Genomic DNA, 12,236 nt, shown 5'->3' with positions numbered 1-12,236 from the left:
ATTTAATTTTAAAAGAATCATGCTACTAACATCATAATTTACTATGATTCTATGATTCTATCTACTTTTCATTTATTTCAATGTGCAGGAAGGCAGGCCTGCATTTTTCTTGGTCAGGAGTTTCAAAATGTAGCAAGCCTCCAGCTTGGAAAGAGCTGTTGCTTGTCATTAATGGGGAGCTTGCTTTATTTATTTCCCTTACACTGAAAGGAGGTGTAAAAGTATAGAGTTGGAGTGATGTGTGCAATGAGAGCTATTTTTAAGACGAGCTCATTGACGACCTTGCTATAGGAGGAATAGTGAATCAAGGTGACATTTTTTGGTATCAAAGGCCTCCCATCTATTACATTTAAGGTGCAAGATTGTTGAGTGAGGGAATGCAATTTTCGAGTCTGGCATGTCAGGGAGAAAATATGCCAAGGTAGGTGTAATCACCTTTACATATACATTTATTCTTCATCTATAGAAAAGTGGATCCAATATGAATGTTCATCTCCTGTACCTTTATGGAGAAAGCATGCAGAAAACATTAACTCCTTTTTGCAACACTTCTTTATACATCATAAGGTGTAAGTGCAGTAAGACACAATAATATGTTGCACTTAGTAGTTCACAGTTCAGCCTGCATAGCATACTGCCAACAGAAACACCATCAAGGCTAAGCTGGCAAGCCTAGCACAAGTAAGCAGGTGGTTTAGGCACAGGAGTGCTGTTTGGGATGATCAGGCAGTTACTAATATCTTCCTAAATGTGTTCTGCTTACAGGCAAAGGTGGCAGACAACCACCAAGAGAGAAACAGGACAGGCAATGAACAAACCATGCTGAAACAGCTCACCCATTATAAGGAGATGGTGATGGCCCTTTTCAGCCATGAATCTGTGGAGAGGATCGGCAAGGGCGAGTTTGGAGATGTGGTGCCACCACCCAGCAAATATCCTCCATTTATTTTTTCACACTGACTCACTTTCATAATCCTCACAGTGACAATAACTTGCATTTATATAGTGCCTTTAATGTAGGAAAATATCCCAAGGTGTTTCACAGGAGGGCAATCAAACATAATTTGACACTGAGCCAAAGAAAGAGATATGAGGAGGGGTGACTAAAAGCTTGGTCAAAGAGATAGGTTTCAAGGAGGGTGTTAATGGAGGAGAGCGAGGTGGAGGGGTTTATGAAGGGAATTCCAGAGGTTAAGGCCTAGAGGGCTGAAGGCATGGCCACCAATGGTGGGGCAAAGAGAGTGGAGCATGCGCAATGGGCCCAAGTTCGAGGAATGCAGAGTTCTCGATGGGTTAGACGGCTGGAGAAGATTACATGGATTGGGAGAGACTTGAAGACGAAGATGAGGAATTTTAAATTTGATGATTGTTGCTTGAAATCCATACCATATGCTTGACAGTAACTTGTATGGATCTCACTTTATGTATGCTCTTCTGCAGGATAGGGGTTTCTAATTAGGGTCATGAGTCATAGATGCAAAGGGTAGCCCTGGTTTTCCAAAAGTCAACTATTCATTCTTGCAGACCTTCAAATAAGATAGACAATGTGGAATGTTGCATAATAGAAGTGTCATGACTCTATTTTTCAGAGACCTGGAGGTGGTGAAAACAGGTCTCTTCTGATATACCCAGATGTCAATGTCTGTAACATTGGGTATTAACAGCAGTCTGAGGTGTTGACCCTGAAGATTTTTTCCTCATGATTTTATTATCTTCATCCAATCATTTAGCAATATGGGAATAGTCAAAGCTATTCCAATCCTTTCAGATTGTCTAACTGCAATTTGTACTGCAACTGTCAATGCCGCAGGAAAATTTTACTTAACAAATTGACAACTTTAGCATAAAGGCACCAATGCACAAGAGGGATAAAGTCTACAAGATCTTCAAATGTAAAAGTAAATAAATATTCACTACAAAACTCCAAAACTAACTGAAACACCAGAAGCCTTGTTCTAAGAATTAGCTCAAAGACCCTTTTTATATGGGCAAGATCCATGCTGAAGGCAGTGCCTTGTCCTCTGTTGTGAAATTCAGAGTGGGTCTTAATTTGACTACTTTTAATATATAAATGTAGCCTGCACTTGCTTGTAGGGCTGCCCCCTTTCTGCCCTAAAACTTGTGAGTGCACTATAAGTCAGGTGTATAATGGAATGTCCATTGTTAGAACCCATACATGCCACAAACAAGGCTCCGTGCTACCAGTGGATGCTTGTAAAATTGAGGCTGAAGTGTTGGTTCCACATGGTGTTGAAACTTATGTAAGATGTGTTCCAGAGTCCTTGAGTTAGCTTTGTTGTTTACACAATTCTGATGCTGCTACCCACACACTATAAACATATTGCTCTGGCCATATATGCAGGCCCTCATGGGCAGAACAAAATTGAAGTTTCAGCTGGACAATGTTAATAGGAGCTGCCTGGCCTAAACCCAGAGATGCTAAGTGATATCCTTGGCAAATTATGTTACCCTTTGGTATAGGAAACTTCAAGTGCATCATAGTTCAACAAAACATGTTAAACTAACAGCAAAATCAATTAACAAATGACATCAGATATAAGTTTGAAGTGATGTTTCATTTTGACGATTACACTGAATTATTCAATGACTGTTCACATATTAGACATGTTTTAGTTTGACAATTGTTTGGAACATCTTAGAGGAGCAAACAATGAAGCCAAACCTATAAAACAGAAATGCTTCATTAAGATATGTGGGAATTAACTTAACATAGACAACATTCCTGTTGCAATTCACCTTCGAAAGTACATCTTTCTCGTGTAAACAATGGGTATCTACATTATTAAATGATCATGGAATAACTAGATAGAAACCCAAATTTTTGTACTGAAATTAAAGATATCCATACAATTAAACAGAAATAACCCAAATACTGTGGAACATACCTGTATCTCTTGTTATCGACAGGGATGATATCCATTGCTATGTAATATTGCTGATGAGGATCTAGCCCTGTGACCTTCACTCTCATTGCTGGGAACATTCGCCTGTGAATAAAATTAACCATGTTTTCTAATTATAATGAATTAATTCATAGGTTATATATTCCCCCTTTCCCTTTTAAGCCCCTCAAGTCATTACCATTCCATGACAAGGATCACAAGCAGGTTGCTAATTGCCAGAGCAGTGGGTGCATAAGAACAGCCTGGGAGTTGACTTCTCCATTTCCCCTTTTCTTTAGGCCTGCGCACACCACCGAGAGGGAAAGAGGGGGAGATGTTCCTCCACCAAACTTTTTTGGTATAAGTTCTGTCCCCCTCTCCCCCCGCCTCCATCCCCCACTCAAATCGTAGAATTACTCAATGTCCCCACCAACTCTTGGTTGTCCCTCTGGCAGTGGGGAAACATCTAGTTTCACTCATCATATTCTTACACCTTAGTGTATGAGAAATTTATGGATGTTAGCTCATCCTCTAATCTATAACTAGGTTATAGAGTTTGGCTATTATATACAACCCAAGGATAGCATCCAGTAAAAATCAAAATTACATGTTTTTACCATACAATGCTTTGGTTGTTAATTGTTATTCAAAGCTCCGAACTCCATAACGGTAATAGTTTTTAAAATCAATTCTTGACTAGTTCCGAATAGTACAGCTCCATTTGAAGCTACATGATGCTGAATCAAAATAGCAGGCGGTCAGCTTTGCTAATTATTTCTAAGGATAACCAATAATTCTGCTTCAACGAGTAAACTTGTCTTAGTTCTGACTGTTCTGTTTTGATTTATCCCAAGCTGACAACAGGTATATTGAACAATTGGACAAGTGAAAATGGGTCTAGTGTTTTGGCATGACTTAATGCATACCATTTATTAACCCAGTTGACCTTTATAAATTACAACATATTCAACAACATAAACACGGTGTATTCAGGATAAAGGAAACTATATGTAACAAGAAAATCCTGGGAGAGAAAAGAAATAGGGCATAAATCAGATAAAACAATAGGAAAAGTAAAGAGCAATTGTTTTCATTTACTCTGGAGCATATAATAGAAAAAGTGAATTTATATGGTGTTTCCTTGTATTTGGTAATAGCCAACATTATATTTCTGCACCTGAGAAAAATATACAAAGTGAAACTTGTTTCTATGTAATTGAAAGTTGGTGAGTCCAAGAAGGGTTAATTTGGTTTGAACCTGATTTGCAAGCTGTCCATTCTTGTATAGTTTCAAATTCACTTTCAAAGGGTTTTTGAGTTCCAGTCATTTTACATATGGCCTGTCGAGCACAGAATAAGTGGTGACATGTATGCATAATGCAGGAGAGTTGTGTGCTTAGAATTCATTGCAATGAAATTTAATGCCACTTTGCATTTTCGCCTTTGCCCTCAGTCCAAAAAAAATTCAACAAGGGAATAAGTGAAAGTGAAATTATATGGCAGAAACAGTTTAGAGAGGGGAATTAAAGGCCTATTTTTATTAACTTTGACTGCTCCAGGGATTTCCTTCCACTTTAAACTTTTCAATGTTATACACTTATATTTAGTTCTGAATGAAATCAGTACAGGGTAAGATTCTGAAAATGATTCCTTGAAATGGTCAGCAACATCTGTGCGGCTATTTCGCAATCCTTTTCCAGTTATATTTCAATAACTCGTTTGGAGCATTTGCAGAGTAATGCCATGGTCAAATTGTTTACTTCCAAGATGAAAGTTGTTCCATCAGGTTCATGAAGATTTCTTTTGGCGAGGGCCTGGATGATGCCTGGTGGGGGTGGTGCAGCATGTTGGAGCACTAACAGGTTATTACACAGAATGGTAGATCTGTCTTGTCAGTGATTCCTTATTTATTCCTAATATCAGCTGAGCCATCTGGACAGGGCAGCAAAATCAGGGGCCAAGTCAACTCAAAGTTCCCTGATACTTTTCCAAGCAGCTGATGAGCTCCATAGACAGTGGTCTGGGAGCAGGTCACCTGCCAAATCTTTCGGTCTTGGAATGCTGCATCATGGAGATCAATAGAGGAGAATGAAATAAGTGTGTATTGGGAGAAAGAGTTCAAATTATGAAAAAGATTGTTTCAGAATAAATCAATAAAACAATTAAAATTAATCAATGGAATCAGTGAATAGGGTTATATTGATGACAGATTTATTGCAGAATCCAGATGCATGTGCTACAGTGCACACTTCCTGACTCAGGAGAGTGCCTTGGTTGGAATGGTTTTAATCCTTTTAAGTTTTGTTGAGGAAAATACTGTAGAGAACCAATACTTTGTGAAATGAGTCTTTCTTGGGAGATCCTCAGGGCTTCCACCAGTGTCACTCTGGCCGAACATACCAGAAAATGGAAGGCACCCAGTTGTGCTTTGGTCACCGCCAATTCTACGGTTTTCCAGTCAGCCTTGTAAGTGTGAGATACTTTCACCTGCCTTTTACAGGGGCACTGATGTCAGGGAGGAACCCCCGGAGGTGGAGCTGAGGTGGAAACTTAATCTAGCCTGGGAGTTCCCACTTCTCCAGCTCAGTAGCTGTCCAATGTATTACTGGACTCCAGAATATCAAGTAAAATGAGACATACTTGGCATGAGCGTAAGTGGGCCCCACCTGGGTGGGTAGGGGGCGTGTCAGTTCAGACAAGGGAAACAGCCTGCACTACTGAAGAAAAGCACAAATTTATTCTTTGCCCAAAACTTGTGTCAACACAAGGACTGTAGGGAGGATGGCTAGTGCATCAAAGAGGAAGAAGGCTTTGGTTGTCATGCAATGGCAGGCAGGTGAGGTATTTTCCAGTGGCATGGGGCACACAGGCACCAAAACTTCACCCATTGTGGTGTGGGCACTCACTGATTCCAAGCAAATGAGGGGTCCTACTGCAGACCCTGCAAACTGCGGTGCGATCAATGATGGAGGGCACAGGCGGATGCCATCCCAGTGTAACTGCCAGGATCGCAGTCTGTGAACTATTAAAACATGGCCTGCAAAAGGCTTAGCCAAAAAAAGCCATAAAACTCAGATCAACATTTTTATTAATAAATCATCTCCAAAAATGTAAATATTGGGGGGAAAGGTTAAATAAATTGTTTCAACTTTTTAATTCCTAGGAACCGTGATTTTAATAGTTTCCTTTTCAATCTCTGTATTCCTAGCCAGATGTTGGCAGCTTCAAATCTCATGAATCCAAGTTTTGTTAATCCTTGGCTAGGCTGCTAAATTCACATGAAGTCTGGGTGGTGGGGGGAACCAAGGGTGTTTCTTGAAAAATATGTAATGTACTATTATTTTAAGTATACAATAAATGTAACAAAAGATGAACATTTTCAACTGTTTGTATTTGAACTTTTTTCTCATCATTTTTCTCTTCTCTCCGTTCCTGATGAGATTGATTCTTTGCCGGGGCGCAGCTCAACAAGCACTGTGGCCTTCTGTCACTGTGCCCAATGGCCATCATTTGCAGTGGGTGTAAGCAGGTGATTCGATTGTGGAGTGGATCATAACCCAGCCTAATCCTATCCTCACTCGCTATCTCCAGACACGTGCACTTACAACAGTGTTTACCAGATGGTAATCAAGAGTGAGAACCATAGCTCCCTAACATGGGATGCTCAAGCTATTTGTAGCAACAACAATAACGCACATTTGTGCAGCACCTTTAACAACATTCCAAACCACTTTACACAAATTGGAGCTCAGCAAGCAGAAAGTGAGAGCAATTACAGAAAGTAACCAAAAGAACAGGCAAAACGGTCAGTTTTCCTGAGGCGTTTGAAAGTGGGGGAAACAGGTTACTAGGGAGAGCTTAGAGGGTGAATTTCAGAGTGTAGGGATGTGATGACTAAAGGCTCTGCTACCAACAATGGAACAGAATGAGGGGATCACAAAGAGCAGCCCAGAGTCTGAAGAGCAAAGGCTGCATGTTGAACATAAGGCTGGAGAAGATTGATGAGGAAGGGTCGAGAGAGGCCATGGACCAATTTGAAAACAAACATTTCAAAATCAATGCTCTGTGGGTTGGGGAGCCAATGGTAGTCGGCAAATGTCGAGTGGTAGGAGACAAGAGGTACAGTTCTGAAAAAACTGGAAATTATGTAAGGAGAAGCTTGGTAGTTTAGCATTGGAAAAATTAAGCCTTGAAATAGGGCTTCATGCTGAGGTTTACTAAAATGGCACAGATTTAAATGATCAAAAGGAAATCTTGTCTGGTACCTTCCAGCTTTGGTAATAATCATTTCAGTGCCAATGTCATGAAATCTTTTCCAAAGGTCGGCACATTGCAATTCCATCTGAATCTCATCCATGGAGGAGGTTGGGCGAGATGAAGTGGAGTTGGAAGTGAGTTCTGCGGGAGAGCTGTAGGAACAGGCTGTATGTTGGGTTGGGCTCTCAGCCGCTGCTCCTGGGCTCTGCTCCTGATCTGAGCTCAGCTGGGATTCTGCAAAAACAACAAAAAAAGTCTCATTAGACAATATTCGGAGATAAAGGAAACTAAGAACATGAGAAATATAAGGAAAAATATAACATTTTGGAAAACAGCATTGGTCAATCAGCACCAGAAACAAAAAGCTAGGTTAGCAATTCATGTGCAACCCTTCATCATCACCCATATTGGCAGAAAGGAAATATTAATACAAGATATTGGAGTCCCAAAGCCTAGAAATTGGGTGCATTTGTGTCTCCCGTTGACGGCCCTGGGGGGCACTAATGGGGTGCAAATACATTTGCGACTGGGCGCGGTGGTGACACCGACTCCCGCCATATTGGATGAGAGTTTAGCGGTGGCGCAATGTGTTGTGTCCCGATCTCTTGCGCCTGGAGATCATGATGTCATCACTATGCGCATCAACCCGGACATAAAATTGACTTTTGACCCCTGCAGCAGCGCCGGGCGAAAACACTGGCAGCTGCAGGAGGCGTGGATTGGGCGGCCGGCCACTACCGGAGCGGTAATTAAAGGCGAGGTGGCCGAGGTATGTAAAAAAAAACTTACATTTACTTCTGACGTTTCCTTACATTTTCTTCGCGGGGTCCTGCCCACAATCGTTCAGCTCGGTACTCTGCTTGAGTGCTGGGCTGATCGTGTGGGTCTGCCGCTCCCTTGGGGGTCCTGGTAGGTGTTTTTTTAACTTGCAGAGCCTGCAGACCTTTTAAGGGAGGGAAGAGCCCTTTGTGCACGGCAGCGGTGCACGGCCCAGTGTGCAGCGCTGCTGAAGTGTGCGCCCCATTAGCACTCCAAGAAGGAAGTGGAGTGCTTGATTTAGTGCTCCACTTCCTTACAGGAGCGCTAAAGCCAATGTTTTGAGAGCGGAGGAACATTAGTGCCTGGTGCTAAGTTTCCTCCCTCTCAAAAGATATCACCCCCAAATGGGGCAATCATCAATTTCAGCCTCTCTAGTGTCAGCAATTATCCCTCTAAAAAGGAGGAAAGGCCTAGTTATCATTCTTTCCTTTATTATCTTAAATCCTACTTGGCAATGATCGCCTCTTTTTAAGGGTCATGTCCTTCGCTCTACCATCAGTGGCACAGCCCTCAGTCATCTTATCCCTGAAGTCTAGAAATCTCTTTCTAAGCTCCATTGTCCGCCCCTACCTTGAAATGCTTTTTAAAAACTCTCTCTTTGATTGCACCATCAGCCACCTCCCATAACTTCCCTCCTACTCTTGCTCACTTCTAACTCCTAAATGTAAAAGCTTTAGTGTTAAAGGTGCTAATAAATGTAGGTTGTTGTTGTAAAAAGCCCCTTTTTGTCCTTTGAGGCTTTTATTATTGATCTTCTTATGCAGCTTATGTATTGTCAGCTACTACTTGTTATATTTTAGCACATACACCGGCACATTAGACAAATAAGTTTGACTGTGGTGAATTCTTGGGCATTGTCACACAGTATTGATAGTTTAGAGATTTTTTTTTTAGATCTATGAATCACAATGATATTTTCTGTATTAATTTTCAGTTTCAGCTATTCAAAGTTTTGGTGTTCAGCCTAATCTAGTCCATTCTTCTCACAGTGCTGTGAAGGTTTTCAGAGAGATGCTCCTTTCAAACTGCTAATATTGCCAAATTATTTACAAAGTTGTCAGAATAGGAACTGCAAAGAAGTGAATTGATGATGGCATTGGGATATTATAATTGCAACCCTTTATACAAGAGACTTGTACAGATCTCTTACCAGTGATCAAGGCTCTAGTGTAACACTTCTTATGCTAATTCCAATGTAAGGTATGAAAAGCTGATTCAGCTGGAACTTGCACTGGTATATAGCTCAAAACAATAAGCAAATTAACAGTAGTATAAACACCTCTCCCCAATTTGCATGCTATTCTTGATATGAATCACTTTTCCCCACTGCCTCTGCACACATAACAGGTGCAATTTTGTTGGTGGTTTACCTCTGCTGAGTACATAAGGTGATTTAAGATGAATTTAGCTGATACCTCGAGATAAATACAAATATATGGATTTTTACTCTAGTGATTAAACATCAGATTCAAGCAGTTAATAAATCAACACAATAAAAAGTATAGCAATATAGGATCATAGACACTTACCACATTTAAAAAAGTTAAAGCCAATGTTTACCCAGCATTCAACAGCAGAATGCTTTTATAACTGAGGTAATGAAAATATGTAAGTATGAGATGTTTAACAGTTCCCAAGCCAGGCTAATGAATTTCTTATTGTTTGTACACTTTGGGGAAGAAAATTAACTTGTATTAGCATATTACCTACCTACATCTCAGTACCTTTTTAACTTATACAAATAGATTATGCTTTGAAATATAGCATTTGAAAAGTAACTCTTTTTGCTAAAAAAGGTGTTTGTGGAAAAATAGTCTAAAAATCCCAAAACGTGACACAAATAGTTACTTTTAGTCTTGTGTTTATTTAGATAGAAAAAACACTTGTGCAACATCAGAAATAAAGTGCTTCAGGATTATTTGGAAAGATACAAAATCCAAAATCCACCATATCTATTAATCACTCTGAGAGGAGACTTGATACCACTCACAGTTGTACTCAGGATTCTTGAAGGGCAGAATTGACCAATCAGTTACCTCAGTTATATTAGTGACTCCATTATGGTTAACAGTAGATCAGTGTTTACAAGCTCCATTTAGCTTGTGTTAATCACATTTTTAGCTGAAATATATTCACATCCACGCAAAATGAAAATCTAATTCAGAGGAAAGAGGGAATGTACAGCTGAATCCTGATGAATATATCGCTAAACTGCCAAGAATGTTTACGCTTGGATGAAAATTATGCTTGGATGAGGATTTTTGTAAATTGCAGGTTAAAATTGCCAGTTGGCAGAGTATTTGCAACACAGTCTAATAAATGATTCAATCAGTCTAAACAACATTAATAGAAAACACTTAACAAAAACACACATTTTGCATTGAGGTGATTGCATTTCTGAAACATGGTGATGCCTCTCAGTAAAATGTCTATGCATTATCTATAACTAATGAATTTGAGTTTAAAATCCAGAAAATGGGCAAGACTCGAAATTGAAGGAGAATTCTGTATCTAAGTTTTATGAAAGACTTACATTTATATAGCACCTTTTGCAATCATATGATGTCCCAAAGTGCTTTGCAGCCAATGAAATGTAGTCACTGTTTTAATGTAGGAAATGTGGCAGCCAATTTGCACACAAACAGCAATGTGATAATGACCAGATAATCTGTTATTAGTGATGTTGATTTCGGGATAAAAATTGGCCAGGACACTGGGGATAACTCCCCTGTTCTTTTTCAAAAAAGTGCCATGAGATATTTTACATATACCTGAGAGCAGACGGGGCCTTTGGTTTAACATCTCATCCGAAAGATGGCATATCTGACAGTGCAGCATTTCATTAGCTGTGTTGTAGCCTAGGCTTTTGTGCTCAAGCCTCTGGAGTGGAACTTGAACCCACAACTTTCTGATTCAGAGGTGCGAGTGCTACCAACTGAGCCATGGCTTGCTTCAATGAGGAATCTTATATAATGGGAATGACCCTAAATGAGTTGGCAGATTTGAATTCTCTGCATGGAATAGCAATTCAAATATCTGGAGTAGATTGTATTTTACAAGAACTGTAAATCAAATTCCTCAATTTCAAATGCTGGACCATGGCAGCTTGCAAAGTATTATGGAACTATGGTGATTAGGAGTATTATAAATGGAGCGTAGAGTATAAGAGTAAAGTTACATTTGTACAAAACATTGGGTAGACAACAGTTAGAGTCTTGTGTGCCATTTTGGACACTGCATCATAGAAAGGACATTGAAGGCATAGAATAGAGTGTGTATATTTGGGAGATTTGTGTGTCCTTGTGCAAGAAACACAGAAAGCTAGCATGCAATAAGGAAGGCAAATGGTATGCTGTCCTTTATTGCAAAGGGGTTGGAGTATAAGAGTAATGAAGCCTTGCTACAATTGTACAGGGCCTTGGTAAGACCACACCTGGAGTACTGTGTACAGTTTTGGTCTCCTTATCTAAGGAAGGCTATACTTGCCTTGCAGCCGGTGCAATGAAGGTTCACTAGATTGATTCCTGGGATGAGAGAGTCATCTTATGATGAGAGATTGTGTAAAATGGGCCTATACTCTCTGGAATTTAGAAGAATGAGAGGTGATCTCATTGAATCATATAAGATTCTGAAGAGGATTGACAGGATAGATGCTGAGAGGTTGTTCCCCTGGCTGGAGTGTCTAGAACTAGGGGACACAGTCTCAGGATACTGGGTAGGCCATTTAAGATAGAGATGAGGAGGAATTTCTTCACTCAGTGGGTTGTGAATCTTTGAAATGCTCTGCCTAGAGGACTGTGGATGCTGAGTCTCTGAATATATTCAACGCTGAGATAGATCATTTTTGGAGTCTAGGGGAATCAAGGGATCAGGAGATCCGCCATGATCTTATTGAATGGTGGAGCAGGCTTGAGGGGCTATATGGCCTACTCCTGCTTCTATTTCTTATGTTCTTATGTTTTTATAACATAGATTCACTCTAGGTTGATGCTGCATTCAGTTGAGTCAAAGTGAAACTGTAGCAAGAAGGTTGTCTAGTACTGAGGTGTATCTCAAAAACATTTGATTATAAATTGAACACATTACAATAATTCACTGGTAAGGCTACAATGAGAACATTGTATGTAATTTGGACACGCTGGGAGAGAAATGGCAGAAAAAGCTATTCCACTGATCTTCCACTAAAGTTAAGGTGAGTGATCTGGAAAACTGTGTAGAAATTCTCCCCAGGCTGTCCACATTGCGTACAATATCAGG

General features: G+C 40.1%; 1 protein-coding gene across 1 annotated transcript in view; it reads right to left on the bottom strand.

The window, feature by feature from the left end:
- The window catches only part of tbx15 (T-box transcription factor 15), a 94,194-nt gene that overhangs the window by 46,018 nt on the left and 35,940 nt on the right, over window positions 1-12,236 (bottom strand). Inside the window, exons 2-3 of the mRNA XM_070892956.1 lie at window positions 7,169-7,394; window positions 2,907-3,008 (exon numbers count right to left, since the gene is read on the bottom strand). Coding sequence (XP_070749057.1) covers window positions 2,907-3,008; window positions 7,169-7,394 — 328 coding nt within the window. The remainder of the gene's footprint in view (window positions 1-2,906; window positions 3,009-7,168; window positions 7,395-12,236) is intronic.

This window comes from Pristiophorus japonicus, chromosome 11 (genome assembly GCF_044704955.1).
Source record: "Pristiophorus japonicus isolate sPriJap1 chromosome 11, sPriJap1.hap1, whole genome shotgun sequence".
Classification (NCBI taxonomy): Eukaryota; Metazoa; Chordata; class Chondrichthyes; family Pristiophoridae; genus Pristiophorus; species Pristiophorus japonicus.
This window is presented reverse-complemented; position numbering and strand designations above follow the sequence as displayed.